Raw genomic sequence first — 18,834 nt, forward strand, 5'->3', positions numbered from 1 at the left:
AGAACGGAAATGAGGGTTTTAATGATGGTTTTATCAGTAGTTTTCGTATTTATTGTTTGCGAAGGTTTTGGTTTTATCGACCGTCTAATGAGATTAGGTTATATCCCACTTTTGAACACAATGAGCCTGATAGCGTTGGGATTTTCTATCGTCGATTCGTCAGTAAATTTTATCGTGTATTGCGTGACAAATGATAAATTCAGAAAAGTAGCTGTTGATATCTTAGGCAATGTCTGCCACAAACAACGCACTTCGATAAAATAGAAGCAATAAAATGCAGGCAATGGATGCCTTCTCTTTTACACTTTAAAATATTGATTTTGATAATTCCTACAGTCTACACACGAAAGATCGGTTAACAAACAACGGTGTCAGGAATTCTAGCATTCTGAAATTCCGGGAGCCGCCTCTAAAATGGGCCCTTTTCCTCTGCCCTCTGAAGCTGGAACCACCCCTGATAGAGCACATTTACATTCCCGATAAAAATCTTCTCCAAAAAGAACAGTTTTAAGATGTTATTTGCATGATCTACTGTATACTATGGCCGCCTAAAATCAAAATAAAATGCTGACTAATAAATTAAATGAACTGTTATCACAAGTGAATCAACCAAACGCGATTGAAACATGATAAAGTAACAAAATAAATTCAACAAGAAACAATAACCAAGAAATTGAACCATGTTTATTTCGAAATATAAGAAAATGACTGCAAGGACATGAAGTCCACTCAAATATATCTGAAATCTGTTTATTTGGACAATTCTCTTCTCTTTTGCGATTCATCGCGAAATCTAACCTCGTTGCCATGCTACGAACGTATGACGTAGATTTCAATTGCAAATGTTCCTCTTTTTCCTTTGCCACAAAATATTTGCAACAAATATTCGCCATGCTTACTGTTTAGCACTATAGCCAAAATCAACGAGTCCATCTGTTTCAATACGTTCTGGTTCAACACAAATTAGTTTCAGTTTACCGAAGTTATCACCATCGTTGTACAACTACATTTTGTTGTTTGAATTCGAATTGATTCGAAAATATTTGCGTCGAAAATATTTTGCTCGTTTTATTTCTTATGGCCAAGCAGCAAAATCTCGCTCAGATATACTAAGCTAAGAACGCGTGGTATAATGGGTTTTTTGGTTGTTTCTGGGTGACGTGACGAGTAGTCCAAGTAAAAACGTTTGTCAGATAATTTTGCAGAATATATCTATTTTAGTGAATTGTCTTTAATATAAACCAATACATCTACGTGTTTAATCTCTACTGAATGTCATCGATCAACCTGTGTGCTTTTATTAATCTTGATTTGCCAATTTTTGGAAACTTTTAAGTCCTCCTAACGTGCCAACCCAGATACCACATATATCGTCCAAAGTTCTTTCTCCAATTAACTGAAATATCTACATGCATAATTCACCTCAGTTGCAATTCTTTCCTGTAAACCAATGTTTTTTTTTCTTCAAAATGCACCTTTTTAATCTTTCATCGATTTTATAAGGTAATTCTTCGATTTGAAATATCATTTGTAGTAACTTTGAGGACGTTTTTTATTCGCTGCAAATTTTTACCAGATGCCAACGAGCTTATATCTACATCAAATTTCCGTCGCAATGACGTCATCGGAAATTACCGAATATCGAGGACTGAACCAACAGCGACCTCTATCGAACATTCCATCTCCCGCGTGCTTGAATTTAACCCCTTGATTTTCATCTCATTGTCTTGGGCTTACGTTATATTGCTAAGATGAACGGGATTTCGATGAAGTAGACTATTGGGCATTTCTTTTTTTTTATAAATCTAGTAGATGGATTTCAAAATCTATTCCTGTTTACCCGGTTTAATTCTTGTTGCGCTAAAAGATTTCTAAATTGAAATGTAGAAGTTACAGCAGTCCGGTACATGTTTAACGATGCCATACTCGCTGGATCGGTATTCGGTGGCGAGGGGAAGGGGGGGGGTTTAAGGGTTTCGCTGACACCTGCCTACAGCGTGAACCAAGGTCTCCATCAGGGCTATACAGACCTGAGATGATCTCTGCCACTAACCCGAACTACTAGATCCGCGGCTGTAATCTATGTTTCTAAAACTAACACATATATGTTCGTGAAATGTCGAATTATCAAACAAATTCTCGGAGTTAAAACTGCTAATAACGAAATACGTGTATTTACATCTCTAATATAGATGTTGGTTTTACGTTATATTGCAAAATATACAATTTGCAATATTTTCGCATCCATTTACAACGAATCAAAGTGAAATATTTAAATTCAAAGTCTTTCATTATATATTCATGCAGTTTAATACTGACACAGTAAACATAGTGTGGTAAAATGGTTGACACGTCATTTGATCAACTCTTCGCCGAAAAGATACAAAACCTGATTGAATTTGATAATTACGTTCACTGGATATTTTGGCAAATATGTTCACAATAGAATATACAAACTGTATGTACAGAGATTGCTGTTCGCAGCTCATGGGATGTTCAATAATACCATAGAACCAGTACCGCATCGACAACACCACAACTCGATGATCGCGCAATAGAACAAATCAAACTGTCTGTTCGGAGACTAAAATCGGGCGCGCGGAAACGTGCACAAACACGAAACAAATATAATTTGAAGTATCGCAACGATTCGATACGATTAGTGGAGCGATTTTGTGTAATTTTCAAGTATCTTCGAGTTTTCTGTTTGAAACGTGTTTTCCGTCTGCTCTGTGCGTCCGGTTTTACAGTTTATGAGATGTTTGATAACAACATTACTAGTACAAGTGCTGCATTGACAACAACTGAATTCAACTGGTGTTCGCACGTTAAAAGACATCTACCAATTCAATGGATTAACAAATTCGCTGTATTTACATATATATGCTTGTTCCTACCGGCGTCAGTGTTGGGTTTGATATTCAACACTTTCACGCTGTTAGTGCTACAACGATTTAAATCTGATAATTATTTTATGATCAAAATTCTCGCTGTTAACGATATTTTATTTATGATCGCTACATTCATTATGTATCCGCTGAGAACTGCGTACGTTTACGCCGTTTTAGGGGATATGGTGTTTCGGGTGAATGATTGGGTGTTTGGTAAGATGTTTATCGCAGTCGCCATGCCGTTTTTCTACATATTTCAAATGACTCGTAACTGGTGCACTGTACTGCTCAGTCTAGAGCGGTTAATCGTCGTTATGTTTCCAATAAGATCTCGAAAAATTCCGAAGAAATTAATATCACAATGTGCGATGATGTTTATATCACTTTTGGGTTTTAGCGGCCATTTTATTCGCTTCATACCCGACTATGTAATTGGACACATGGGTTGTCCTGTTGAGTGGCCATATGTTACGACAGACGTTGCCTATTATCACTACCCCACATGGTTTGATCGATTCAGGTGGCGTTACGTGATTTCCGATCGCTATCTGTTCATGTATCTTACTGTCATGATCCCAATTTGCTTTTTAGTTGTTATCAATGTTATACTTATTCTGTTGCTATTTTACCGTCGGGTTACTCGACGTACAGAGCTCGGTGTAACTGATGAGTCGTCTAGAAGGGAAGTGAAGGTTTTACGGATGGTTTCATCAGTAGTTTTCGTTTTTATTGTTTGTGAAGGTTTTGGTTTTATCGACCGTCTAATGAGATTAGATTATATCCCATATTTGAACACTATGAGCCTGATAGCGTTAGGATTTTCTATCCTCGATTCGTCAGTTAATTTCATTGTGTATTGCGTAACAAATGATCAATTCAAAAAAGTAGCCATTGATATTCTAAACAATGTTTGCCGAAAACAACGGACTTCGAGAAAACAAAAACGATAAAATGCATTTGAATACACGTATAACTTGTACTTATATAGAATATGTGGCAATCATACGATTGCTTGCCTTCATAGATTTATTAAAAAAATCTCCTCAATTCAGCATTCAGAATACCAGGGGCGGATCCAGGGGCATGTTGTGACCATGTCGACCAATAAAAAGGGCTTATATTCTTAATTTAGGGTGGAAAGGCATATCAGCAAAATTTTTGAAATTTTACTATCATTTTAGAGCTTTCTGAGCATCTCTGAGAGACATTTAGTCAAGAAACATAGGTTATATATTTAGGAAAAATATCTATTGTGTATCTCGGGTGGTTACAACGGCAAATTTTGATACAGAGTAAAAATAAAAATGCACGGTCGACACGGTCTAAATCCGCCCCTGATAACAGGAATTTAATTATTTTCAAATGATTCATTTATCATAGGTAAAAACTGCATTCTACTCACTGTCGACACAGAACAGCTTAACCACGTACTGATAACGTGACGTTTCTATGTGTAGATGCTAAACCGGGTTGTACAAGAATAATCCACTGGTCACGAATTAGTGGTCACTGGAACGACGTGTGAACTATCGGGGACTGATCACCTCAAATTATGGAACTACCGTCACCAATTCCACCTTACTTACATATACTATTTCATCTAACATTAAATTTGTGGCCCTTGTTATATATAAACCTGTTGTTGAAGGAATATTCAGTTTACTAAATCAAAACCATCAAATATAGATGTTTACTAGTTGTGTTATCAGTGATAAAGGTTGCTGAGGTGCCGAATGTTTTACCGTCCAGGACGGTTTCCTTTTAAACGCAAATGGAAAATACCAATCACGATATAGTATCATCTCATATCATACGTAACAAATTATCTTTTTATTATACGATTAAACAGTCCTACCAACTAGAAAACTACTTATTGGTTGTAAAGAATTTTAATATTAGGAGTGCAATTGCCAAACTACGTAGCTCATCCCATCGACTGATGATAGAAAAAGGCAGACACCTGGGATTGAGTAGAGAAAACAGACTTTGTGATATATGTAACTGTGTGGAAGACGAGCAGCACTTCGTCTTATCGTGTAGCAAATTCGACAGGACTCAGGACGAAATTTGATTTGGAAATTGGATATGCAAATGATATAAATAGAATTTTTAATGATATAGGTAGTCAATCAGAATTGGTAAATTGGGGGAAGTATATCCAATCGGGATTTGAATATTATATTTAATTTTAGGCTTGACTTATATTGTACAGTACGCTATGTCCTATGCACTCTTTCTTGTAAATATTTTTGTAATCCTAGTATTGTATATATGTATTATATTGTTTTCTTCTAATCCGCTGTTCATTGACGATCATGTCATGTGATTATAATGAATAAACAAACTTGAAACTTGAAACTACGTTACATCTAATGTTACATTATCATAATCTCAAATCTATGTTACATCATACGTTACATATGTTCTATCTAAATTAAACGTTTAACGATTCTGGATTTATTTGCCACGTGGATTTCAATTGCACCCGTTCATTGAATTCATCGAACAGCTCTAATTTTCATGTTAGAATATAATTGTATTTTGGTCAAATTCTTTTGATTTTTTGATTTTACGACCCGTCAAATGCGCAAAAATATCATTGACTGACCCAAATAAATTATGTTCTTTTTTGAATGGAACATTCATTTTTGCCAGTCTTTGGGCTGCGGCTTTTGAAAATAACGGTATTGCTCTTAACACTGATAGCGTTCTACTTTTTCTTTTTTGAGTTAAATTGAGTTGAGTTGAGTTGACCGATTTTGTGTCATTAATTTCAAACAGGATTTTTGCAATGAAAGGTCTAAGAAATTATCACAATTTATTCATACTACGTCGATGAAATCAGAGAACTGCTTTTTGTGGAATTGGGTAAAAGTTCGGAAAATAACGCGTTTGTTTAGGGAAAATATGCATTGAAAGAATTGGGGAAAATGTTTGAATAGAGTTAAGAAAATATAGGAAATTGAACGGGTCTTAACATTTCAGACGAATCAAAGATTTGACGACAATTTGTTTAGCGGCGAGTCTGAATTTATTATTAGTAAAACAATAAACTACGAAGTTTAAACACGAATCGACGACCGTCAAAGCAATGGCTATTTTTCGGTATGCCTGTGATGATTCGGTCTTACTCAAACCCGGAATAGGAAGCAGGATGGATCCAAACCTGAGGTGAAGTTGTTCCATTGTAATTAAAGATTCGCAAATAATGTAAATAGCGATTACAGCAAACGTCATTCGTAAAACTCTCATTTCTACATTTCTACTGCTGGTGGCGGTGGCGGCGCTCTTATTCAATTCCTTACCGCGCAGTAGTTTAGTGATTATTAAACTGACAATCAAAATGAGATTTATAAACACCAGTGAACATATGGGCACAACTACTCTGGATATTGTACCTTGCCAACCAGTCGAATAATAATCCCACCTATTCATTAGCCCTCTTACGGTTTGTATGGAGTAGCGATAGGACAAGCGTGGACCCCGCACTAGTGTCACTCCTGGATCCCCATCAATGCAAGCGATTGATCGAAGCTCACGTTTGGGTAAAAACAACGGGAAAAAGCAAAGAAAACCGTAGATTGTGATGAAAAAAATGAGAACATTCACCACTTTTCGAGTCCAGAACATTCGTGATTTTAACGGGAAAAGTGTAATGACTAGTCTTTCTAAACCAATAAGAATAACGCACCAGTTTCGAATTTGCTGAAACATGTAATATGGTCCTATAATCACTTGTATAAATCCCCAACCGTAATTCCAGTCATCCGCATAAAATAGAACTTTACCTAAATGTATATAGAGGTGAATAGCTCGTAGAGGGTACATGATGAATACACTTGTACAGTAAGATACGTCAAAGATAGCTAAAACCTTTATCAAATAATAAACTTCATTTTTCATCCTCTTCAATACGATAATTGTGAAAACGTTTAAAGCGATGCCGAGTATCGTGACGGGTCCATAACAGAAAATATACATGTAAACGCTAAATTTAAGTTCCCAGCGATATGGTCTAGTATTCACTAGTCGTTCACACCATCCAGACCAGGTTTTTACTGTCGGTTTTAAAGTCGTCGAAATATTGTTTGCATCCATATTTTATCGTCTGATGATCGGAATATTTCTCGAGTCAGTGACGTTTGTATCAGACACGCATGTGTTCCGTATAGTTCCCACTCAGCTGCATCATAGTAAATTCCTCCTAGCTCTGGTGATCCTCTGCGTGATGATATAGTCTTCAACATTCCAAAACTATCATTGAAATTTAGAAATATCCATATTTCTAAATTATAGCCTTACAGTTGAAGCACCAGAATGATTACTACTCTGCTACTCCAGTATCGGGCGCGTCACCAGTGAAGCTAAAATATGGTGGAGCCAACCCCGAGGCGATAATGTATGATCGTATATGTATAAACTATATCTTTGGAATAAGACGTTTCGCCTAACATTGATGACGCAATTCACCTCATCAGCAGCTATCGCCAGACGTATTTTGTTACTATAGTTTACAGTTACCTGAAGTTTCTAATGTTCAAATCCGGTCAATCGTCCTCGACCGACCGGATGACCGTATTTGCCGTTTCAATTTTGTGTATAGAAACTTCTGCGAGCTCTGCCAGTTCGTTAGAACCCGGTTCTATTTCATGTAGAAATTGAGCGTATGAACGACCCCTTCTGTGAAAAAAGCCTAACTCTAGCAATGAACCAACCATTCTAGTTAAACCGAAAAAGATGTTATTTGAAGGAGGGCATTTGACTAGTCGGCTCCTACTACTCCTTGGAATGAAGCAACACGAAAGAGTCTCCATATGTCTTGCACCTTTCGGGGCTATAGCGCACTATACGGCATTGTAGTGCGTGTGTAGAGTTACACTGCGTTCTTCGGTCAGTGTAAGAAGGCATTCATGACCGTTGACAGTTGAAGGGAAGATTTTCTTTACGTTGTAAAAACCGTTAATAATGTTTATATACATTGATACCTATAGCATGCGTTTGGTCCTGTTTGGATGTGCACTTCGTCATCAATTTGCGTTTTCAAAATAACAATTACAATCATGAATTGTGTCCTTTATTTTGTAATCAAATATATTTCGCAACCCTTATTTTAAGTTTTGATGTTTCTTTTGAGAGGATGTGCACTACGTCATCAATATATCAGGGCTAGACTGGTTGGCGGTCGACTCAATCAAATTATCGATATATTGAAATCAACATTTTATTGATCCTTAATATTATAAAATTTGAATTATGATAATTTATTCATTGGCGACAATATTAAGCGAACGATATACATGTTGTTTTTCAAGGCGTCAATAAACTTTCTAGTTAGTTTTCTTGTTACTTACATTCGTAAACCTCATCTTTGTAGAGACAGCGAAAATAATTATCAAATTCAATCAGATATTGTATCTTTCGCGTAGATTTGATCAAATAGAATTTTAAATTACCATTCACATTCGCCACACAATGTTTTCCGTTTCATTATTCGGATGTCGGTAAAAATGCCCCATTGGTAAAAATCTCTCGTGGTAATGATAGTAAAAGGTGTGGAGTTCATTTGAAGTTGTTCATTCGGCTAATACTACTCTTTGGAATGAATTACCTCCTAATACAAGACAGGCTCCATCGGTCGCAGCTTTCAAAACTACATGCCTAGCCGATCAAGTTTAGGTCTAACTATCTATCCAATCGTTCGGATTATTTAGCTCAAATCTTGCATCGTATCAGGAATACGCGCAAATGGCTCAAAACGTCCGTGGTCAAGTTGTACGTATTGAAATAGAAAATGAACAGTCGGAGTTCCGCATGATTTGGAGGGGTTTGAATATCTAGAAAATCCTTCAAAAAACCGATCATTTTCTGTGCGTTTACGGATTCTAAAACATAATGACCAGCAATAATTGTGAAAATGTGACCCTGGCAGAAATACTCCGCATGTGATGAGTTTATGATTTAATATGTTGTTTTGACTTCGGAGAACTTATCAGTACTACACGAAGTAAAGTATGGGAACCAATGCGAAAGGAACGGACAAGCCATTTCCGCACAGTAGCGAGTGGACGATTTATTTTATTTTCATTCTAAATCGAGAGATAACTGGTATCTTTTGCGAGACGGTGGTTTCTCTCCTGATAGATAGACGTGCGTTCTACGCGTTTGCTGCTGAAGTCTGTTATTTTCGCTCTAAAAGTACGCGCAAGAGGTTCGCGTGGATATCATGTAAACATTGTACGGTTTTGATAAAGACTATTCAAGTGACGCTCGTTGCTGAGCCGTTCTTATGATTTATCGTCCAATCACGAGAGCGTCCTTGTATTTATTTGACGCATTTATATCAGAAGTATTACGAGCGGATAGACGGTTGTACATTATTGCATTCAGCTTCTTTCGTGGAACTATCGAACAAGACGAGATCGTCTGCAATAGAGGACGGCTCCGATCATACATATCTTAGTATACGAAATGGAATTTTCGGTGTGGTATTATCATTACCTGGCTTAGAACTTGCTTTGGAGAAATCATTTGACAAATTTAACTAACTGGAATGCTGTATCCTGCTGCACCGGAGCCGCCGCCATCTTATGATAATTTCTCCAGAAACTGGTGCAAATCATATTCAATCGGACGAGTTTTACTTTTCAATGGATTGATATTCTTAGAACTTTATATGTTGAAGATATCGACGGAGTGAAATGCTGTATTACTGTGCGCTGGAATCGTCGTGACCTTAATCAAAGTTCTCTAGAAACTGGTTCAAATGTTAGGTACATGACATTTAAATCACACATCAAGTATCGACCCTTTTAATGAATTATCGCTCTTCAATGAAAATCTGATTGTCGTGATATAAGATGGCGTGTATTTTTTTGTGACAGAACCGCGGATGAACAGGCGGTGTTGTTGTGATTTCAACGGAACGGATTCGCACTAAAAAAAAAATTACCGAGTGTTTTGTGCGGATGATGATATTTCCTTGTTTTCCGACGAAAGAATGTTGTTTTATGGTTGATGCCATAGGATTCACAAGTTATCTGTGTTGTGCAATCGACCACTCTGGATACTGGAGTTTTTCTTATCTACGGGGTTACTAAATTACGTATAGCAGACTTCTGAAAGTCTGTGGTTACATAGAAAACTACTGCTTTCAACTGCGTGCAAAGAGTGAAAAGGATTTTCATTGTAAGATATCGTTACTTAGTTCTTTTAGCTCATTTGTGAGTTGTGATTTGCGACCCATTAGCTCTGGGTTGCATTTGAACTGGAGTAAAGGTGACGCAGTAGATCACTTACATGCAGTTTATTTAATTCGTCTCGGAATTTAATTGAAATATGGACAGAAATTCGGATGAAATTCGTGAATTTACTCGCGCACTGATGTTGATTCAGTTATACGCCACTCTAAACGAGGCGGAAGTCGACGAGCGCATGCGCAGGAAGCATCTTCAAACGTTGTTGACTCTCATGACTTTGATGCAAGTTCAAAGTGAAAAACTGCCTCGTGGTAAAACGGAATAACAAACAAAATGTTGATCTGGTTAAATTGTGGCAATCTATAATCTGCTAGTGGCGTTAGTGGGAAGTCAGTCTTCCGCGCATAATGGAGATACTACTGTGGCAGGCGAGGATCCGCTGGAGGCGTAAGTGTGGCGCCAGTTCTTCGTGCATTATGAATGCCTACTCTGGCTAGCGGGGATCCGCTAGGTGCGCCACTGCAAAGTCAGTTTTTGCACGTGTTAATGGAGATACAGGCAATGCTACTGCGGCAATGGGAAATCCGCTAGAAGTGCTAGTGTTAACTCAGTCTTAGATGCGTAATGGGATCGGCTTAGCTGATTTTACAATGTCCTTGTTGGCCAAAAATAAAAACTGAATGAAAAAATACAATTTGGATGTGACTAGCCTACCGATGGAAAAAGGGTGCTTGGATCTCTATGGGACATAGCCTCTATTTGGCTTTCCAAGCATCCAGCCATGTATGCATATAGCTATATGTATATTTTGCCTTGTTTGTAATACGTATTATTTACACTGCATATATTTATATATGGCGAATAAACATTATTACATCATTATCAAAAATGTCGGTTACATCGACATTAATTGTCGTTCTGCGAGTCCATCGCAGCCGATCTTTATCATTTTTTGCCTTCTCTACATTTTCCTTCAAAAATATCATATTTGTAATTTAAGAATACATGACTAAAATTCAACTCGTACAACGCGTTATGTTGCCTCGCTGGAGCATTCCCTATCGAATATTAGGACTTCTGCGGCGAGCTCGTATGCAAAACTTTCTTTTCCTTGCAATGTTTTCTGCGGTCACCGAGCTGCGAGTGGAGCGTACGGTACTCATAAGAGCTCTGTCTCAGTCGACCACTGCTGTTTATTCGCGATCACGAAATGAAAAGATTTGATTAATTTTTCTTGTCAAAAACCGACGTCTAACGCGTCACTTTTCATATCACCGGCGATATTTGACATGGATTTCCATTTGCGACTAGTCTTATGAAGAAAGCGTCACACTATCAAATATCAGAATTGGTCAATATCCGAATATTATTTTTCCAAAGGTGCGGTGCCAGCCGGTTCGTTCAATGACATGCATTTGCAAATTCAGGTTTGGTCACAAATTGATCGATTCAGATTCACGTCTCAACGTCCCTTCTTTCAACACCTTGTAAATAGACATAAACACGAAGACTAACTTAAGTGTTTATCGACGCCTTGAAAAATAAAATATACATATTGAATGAATGATTTATTTACTTATAGTATGAACAAGATTATAAACATAATTTTTGCTGAATATTTATTTATTTATTTATATATTTCGTCAAAGTAATTATAATACATGTATGACAATCTTTCATTGATTTTACAGCTGGCGTTCTATCTCAAAATATACATACATACCTTTTACATTAAAGTAGCCATAAGAAGCAATTTACGTCCCTTAAACATCTGTCGGGGAAATTTTCCAATACGCTTTAAGAGATTGTTGGATGTTGTGTTCATGAAATCTATGAATTTATAAATGCTCGGATTATTCCAATAGTAATATTGTAATATTGTTGACATAATATCAAGGTTCAATACAGTGAATCGAATTGATCGGCGACCAGTCTAGCCCCAATATTGATGTGTATGTTGTGCACGTAGTGCATGCACATAGATTTACACAATAATCTTATTCTAAAAATTTTAAAAATGCATCAATATTTATTGAATAGAAGATAAGGGTTTTGAAATTAGATAAATCACGAAATAAACACCAATTTTCACAATCGTCACTGTTACATATTTGGAAACGCCAATATTGATGACGTAGTGCACATCGAATCAAACGCTACCCCTTAAGTAACACATTGTAGTTATCAATATATAAAACATCATTCCTGCCTCAAATTAACACCTTATTAAGAATTTCGTTTATCTAGTAAGGTCGTATTTCATACAGGTGTGAACGTTGTTTTTTGTCAGCTATTTCCATGCGAGATGTGAAGATGGATGTCTCTAAAATCTTGAAGATTCAAGTCATTTTTCCACTCACCATAACGGCTAATGAATTTTGGAGTTAGGTAATACTAACGACAAACCGTGATATTTTCCGTCGACGACATACCATTGCTACATCTATCTCGAAGTATCCCGTTTACCGTGTGCATCGAACACGACGATGTCATGTTGAACGCTTCAATTGCAGGTTGCTTGCGTCGATAGATGGCATATAATCCAACCATGTCTTTATCGCACAGATTCCAACCCGTAGTAGTTGGTAGTCGGAGTAACGGTTGGAGAACTGATTCAGATATAGCAATGGGATGAAGATTCCTTCCGCTTCAGGGAAAATTAAAACTGAAATTTTCTGAAAAAATCTCTACACTTTATTGCGGAATTGGAAATCGACGCAACTCTTGATGACTTCGATATTTGCAAACATCGATCGAATAACCAAACGCGTGTTTTTTCTGGCACTTATACGTTGTATTTTACCGGGTAATTTTTTGCATGAGCGCCTTTCAAAACAAAAGAGAGAATCCGTACAAGATATCAGTTCGGAAACTTTGAACGAACGCAGCGACACGGAAACATTCAGACCTGAACTGGAAAAACGAGGAAGAAAATGATGAGTTAAGATGTGAGGAGAATATGGTACAGATAGAAAACAGGGTGTTGCGTTCTCGCAGGAAGAAGGTGAGATGATGGGGGGTCATAGGTGGATGTTGCAGGGATGTACTTAGATAAATCGAAAATGGGGTCCAAAAGATAAGGAAGGTCATTTATGGGATGAAACAGACGCGGCCAAGGCCAAATCTTCTGAAAGAAATTACATTCGAAAAAGAGTGCCAAATCGGCAGGTTTATACAAAAAGGGCAAAATCAGTGGGGTGGCAGGGCATGGACCCCGAAATTCCCTTAGATCAACCTCTCAGCGCGAAGCACGAAGGAAGGCGTTGATAGAAGGTCAGGAACGAACTATGTTAGGTCGAGAAGACACATAATTTGCGTGCGATCTTTATAGTTACAATATCCATCAATAAATCCAGAAATTAGAGAATGAATTATCATTGAACAACATTTGGGATATGGCTGATGACGTTGCTCGATACGATATATTCATTTAGTTCAGGATTCGTCTTTTTCCGGACTTATCGTGGAATTTGCTACATAAGAGCGATTTCGTGCTACTGCAAATGCGCTAGGTAAGCGGAGCGAGGAACCGGCGATGCATAGGCGGCAGCTGGGTAACCATTTAACGACAGGAATGATATAGGCTATAGGAGAAAAGGCACGACACCGACAGACAACTCGGGGAATAAAATTAGCAACAGAATGCATGTATACATTGCGTTTATTGCCGCTGAAAAAGGAACACAGCTCGTTCGTCCGTTGACAACGATGTGAGGTTTTTTCCAACAGAATTTGCACCAGCTGCAATCAATGCGTTTACACGTACGTGCCTATAACACATATCTATATATATATATATATATATATAGCGTGAAGTCGCCAGGCGTCCGGTAAACATTTAACTTCCTTCGCTAACGAACACCATTTCTTCGGTGATTTCGATCAATAGGTCGTTAAACTCTTCGCAACAACTGGTGGATCGGCAATTTTATTAGCCCAGTCGATAAGGAACGTTTGGCGTATGCACTAAAGTGCGGGTGGAATGCGAGAAGGCAATGAACTCCGCACTCGTCTCTGACATCGAGCGAATTATATTCTTATATCAACGTCGGCTTTAATTCGAAATCAAAAGCTAAATCGATATCGTAAACATTTTTGAGGAAGGTCGGTTTGTCTGGTTACCGTTCTGTTACAAGCGCCTAATAAGGCGACGCGTACCGAGTGTCCGGTGTATATGACGCAGTAATGGAATTTACCCGGGGACTACAGGATGATAGCGAGTAAAACGAAATTGCCTATTTGGGACTCAACTCGGCGGTGATAAGAATCACGTGACGAGCGTACGATGCACGCGAGATAGATCGGGAAAGATCGGTTTGAAAACAAATTAGTAAGAATCAGCTGTACTCGGCGGAGACGGAGAGGGAAAGAGAGAGAGAGAGAGTAGGGGAGAGAGAGAGTGAGGAGAGCAGAACGTGTGGCGGTATCCGGCACCGCTAAAAGGTGACATCCTCACGCAACACCACGCAATCAGTAGATGCATAGACGATGAGATAGCGCGCAACAGAAACAACCCGGGCAAAAATAAATAGCATCGCTGTTTAATAGCTAAACGAGCAGGCAAAGCCATATCTGAGTGAATTCGTACATTTTAAAGAACCGGCTGCGCTATTTCTCGACTTGACTTGAAGAAACGCGAGTTCATTTTGATATCGCGCGTACTGGATACTCGGTCGTCTGCGTGGCTGTTATTATGGATTCGGATTTGACGTCGAGTGTTTTTGATTGTAAACAATTCTAATCGTTAAAAGCGATCAAGCGGTAATCGATGTATTTGTAAAGTGCGCGTATACCGCTAATACAGTGAGTTATAATACTCTCGCCGCAAAATATCAACACTTCGTGAAATATCATCGGTGAATATATACGCTAGCGGCAGCAGCGGCCAGGCAGACGTTCGGGTTCAACGGTTTTCATCATTCAAATATTCTAGAATCCAAACACATGCCTAACTAATATACGTACTTAAAAAGTGGTATAAGTACGCGGATTATAGGATTAGGATTAGCGATGACGTAACGCGGCGTTCTGTATCGTCGGTTTGAATTCGCTCGCGACGCGCGGTTCAGTATTCGGAAAGTTTGTGCATGTATGCGCGAACGAACTTAGTTATCAAATGGCTACAAAATGTAAGTATTTTACCCCCTCCTAACGTACTCTCATTTTTGTAAACGCTGTAAATCCGCGCTAGAATTAAATATTTAGAAGGTCAAGGTCACCCGTGTGAAAAATCGTGTCGTCGTTACGAAATCGCTTCCGGTTTTTGTAATCCCGAGGCCGGTTAAAGCTTTTTCAGCATTTAGATATGGCGTTGTATCAGTTGTGGGCGGATTGCCGGAAGTTTTGTTCAAGCGATATCGTGGCAAGTTGCGCATACACGTAAGACTAGTCCATCTCGTCCATCTTACACTAAGTCAAGTTTGGTTCGGTATAGCCGATCGAAAAATTAAGAGCAGTCAAATGATTAAAGGCCACCATTGAAACCTGCACTCAATCGGGCCGTGTTTGAAAACCACGCGTATATACCAGTAGTTTGGAAGCATAGAAATTACATCTTCAATTCTTTTTAAACTGTGTTTATTCAAATGTACACTGCAGTGATAGATCCATACGGCTTCGAAGCTAGCATTAATCAGCTATTCTAAATATGAATAGTTCCGAGGATTAACTGTGCGCGCTTAAATGTTAGCTAATAAATTTTAGATTGCAGCCATCTGGGCGATGATGAATGCTCGAATTGAATCTAATCGTCATTATTTGTTGGTTGTAAACTAAAACTAGTCGTTGTTGAAATTGAACACATTGATACGGTTGCCCTATTTTTTCCGAATTTTCTTTATTTCCTCCGTTCGACGCAATATTTTCAATATCACGGCTCGATTCGTTATTGCGAGGTTTTGGTAAACGGGCAGAGGGAACATCAGTTTAGATTTAAGAGGAATGCGATCGGATAGGATTCTGTTTCCGTATACATTTTCACAAAATTGATGAATAAACAAGATTATATCATAAACAATCCTGAGAGTGATGTAAAAATGTTAGATGAAGGACTGCTTGACGCAATGATTTGCTTATACAAGATCTCAGGAATAGAAAGAAAATGTTTAGAACGAGAAAAACTGAATGGAAAAAAGGTAAAACGACATAATAACAAGCATTGATTGACATATCGTAAATATAGCGTTTGGAATTCCGAAAAAAAATGAATCAGCGAGCAAAAAGGAAAGACAGGGGAATGAGAGACGGGGAAAGAGGAGATAGGACAAAACGGGTTCGCAAGGAATACGGAGCGTATAGGGTCGAAAAGGAGAGTGGGACAGGATAATCTTCTGACAGGATAATCTTCAGGGGTCAAAAAGTGGTCTTAAATCTTAAGACCAGTCTTAAGTTGTTAGATTGGCTATAGAACTAAGTTGGTCTTAGACTGGTCTTAAGTCTAAGCCATGACTACGCAACCGGCCCCAGAACCGCAGCGTTCATAATAGTATATAAAGAAATAATCAGTATTGTATAGGCGACAGTATCAAACACTGTCTCTCGATTAACCAGGTGAAATGAGATTGCGCTCGCGTGTGCTGGATCACGGAATCAGTCACATGTAACTCACTGATTCTATTAGCAATAGCAGTAATGAACAATCGTGTGTATATGTTGCATCTTCTTCAAATTATGCGAATAGACCTCCATGTACGTCGCAGTCACATCGGTCGTCGTAGTTGAAATTCTTTGTCGCTCGCCGATAATGAATTTAGCATCCGGCAGCTCGCTCGCCGATCGCGCAGAAACACACCCGGATTGCTGATAAATGAAATCTAGCAATAATTGAGTATTCAATCTAAAAAGAATTATCGGGGCGGCCATTTGAAATTATCACCGCCATTCTTAGCCGACGATCGAACTCCTCGTACTCGAAACTCATTAGTTGCGTTCGACTACTAGGGCTTATTTATAATTGAAGAAGCTTAATTTTCCTATTCACGAAACGGAAAACCGAACCTCGGTTGAGGTCGCAAATAGGTATCGAATAGTTGATTAGAATTGTGGCGATTCATATACTCCTAATCATCCCGCATAATACTTAGCTCGAGGATATCAAATTATTTCATCACTGATTTTGCAAGATACCAACTCCACGAGCCAAAATTAATCGTGGCCTTTTAAGTCACAACTTACCATAAGGTAAAGTAGTCATTACTTTAACTAGCCCCAATTTCAGACGTTCTTAACCAAGAGTTCTAATTTTGTTTAATACGCAGTTGTTCTATTGTGAATGAATGTAATTGGCTCATAATGAAAGAGCTTTGGCATCTCTTCAGGTAAAAGTCTTTACGACTGAATCATTGTTGTAAGATGATAGGAAAATCCTTATTTTACGCGTAGCTAAAACCCAATACTTTCTCTATTTATATATATATACGTGAGCGAAAGTGTACGATTAAGTAGATATAAGAAGTTTATTTAATTAGCGAACATCTGTAGAATGATGAGTCCATCGGGAATGATGTTCGCCTGGGGGCGAGTGAGATCCGGATTCAGAAATATACCATTCCGCACGTGCTGATTCAACTGAGAAAAGATAAAATACCTACGTTAGAGGCCTACGTTATGTACGTTACAACCCCCTCTGCGTATCGGCATACGCAAGCGTAGGACGAGTTCGAAACATTATATCTTCTCCGTAATAAATGTCCATTATACCACCATCAGAATGATCAATTTCTAATGTGACTCTTAACAAACTGTAAACAAGTACACGACCTTGAATAAACGACTGGGGGCTTTTAAACACATTTGAATGGCCCAAAGTAATGGCTCAGCATGTCAGGTGTACCGGTATATGTATTTTCAAAACTGTTACGCCACTGATTTAATGTACGGTTGGCAATTGGTGTCTGAATAGATATTTCAGCGAAAATTGAATGAAAAAAATAGATATCTTTTAGAAAATCCTCTGTGCTGGGCCTATTTTCGACAGGAAGTAAGGACAGAGGGCTACTCTAAATGTAACGGAACCTCTGATTGGTCCGTGTACGAGCTATTCAACGAAGCTAGCCAATAAGATTTGCCGACTCGTAAATCGATTGAACAATATCGAACTTCCTGTTCGAAATTAAATGCTTTAACGATTTTGCAGTTGCTAGCCACCATTCTCAACTTCTATCCTGCATCGTTGGGTCATTTTTTTTCTCTTGTCTTAAAACTATTTGTGATGCGTGTTTAATTCTGTCCTTTGATGGATTGAAGACTTTGGCATCGTCCTAACTTTGTCAGTCCCTATCGTTTCGAGCGGTGTGAAAATTCATAGTCACAAATTCTCAACAACGCGACATTCGAGAGCGATATAAAAACATGCAGCTTTCGCTACAAATGTTACTTCAACATCGGGAGATCTGAAACCTTTGATATTGATATCATAATCCACAGAGAGCGCGTCAGCAGACTGCTTGGGCTAAAAATTCAACACCGCTTGAAAATGTAGCCGACAATATGGCTCAGCGCGACAGGCGGTGACTGTATAGTAACTTCGATATTGGATCAGGTTCTTTTTGTTTCGTCCACAGCAGGCGACAATACAGCAAGAGATAATCAATACGCACCACGACTAATAATAATCTTACGAGTAACTGGTGATCAACCATGTCTGTTTGATATGAAATTGATTTTCTCAGCACAAATTTGTCGCGTTCCTCGCTGTGTGTTATCTTTTTATAGTTGTCCCAGCTGTCGACGGGCGAAGCGAGCGTTCC

General features: G+C 38.4%; 1 protein-coding gene across 1 annotated transcript in view; it reads left to right on the plus strand.

Annotated features, from left to right (window-relative positions):
* The first annotated feature begins 14,844 nt into the window (after positions 1-14,844).
* LOC141902226 (neuropilin and tolloid-like protein 1) overlaps positions 14,845-18,834 on the plus strand; it is a 50,954-nt gene continuing 46,964 nt past the window's right edge. Inside the window, exon 1 of the mRNA XM_074789868.1 lies at positions 14,845-15,216. Coding sequence (XP_074645969.1) covers positions 15,204-15,216 — 13 coding nt within the window. The 5' untranslated portion in view covers positions 14,845-15,203. The remainder of the gene's footprint in view (positions 15,217-18,834) is intronic.

The sequence above is a fragment of the Tubulanus polymorphus genome, chromosome 3 (genome assembly GCF_964204645.1).
Source record: "Tubulanus polymorphus chromosome 3, tnTubPoly1.2, whole genome shotgun sequence".
NCBI lineage: Eukaryota > Metazoa > Nemertea > Palaeonemertea > Tubulaniformes > Tubulanidae > Tubulanus > Tubulanus polymorphus.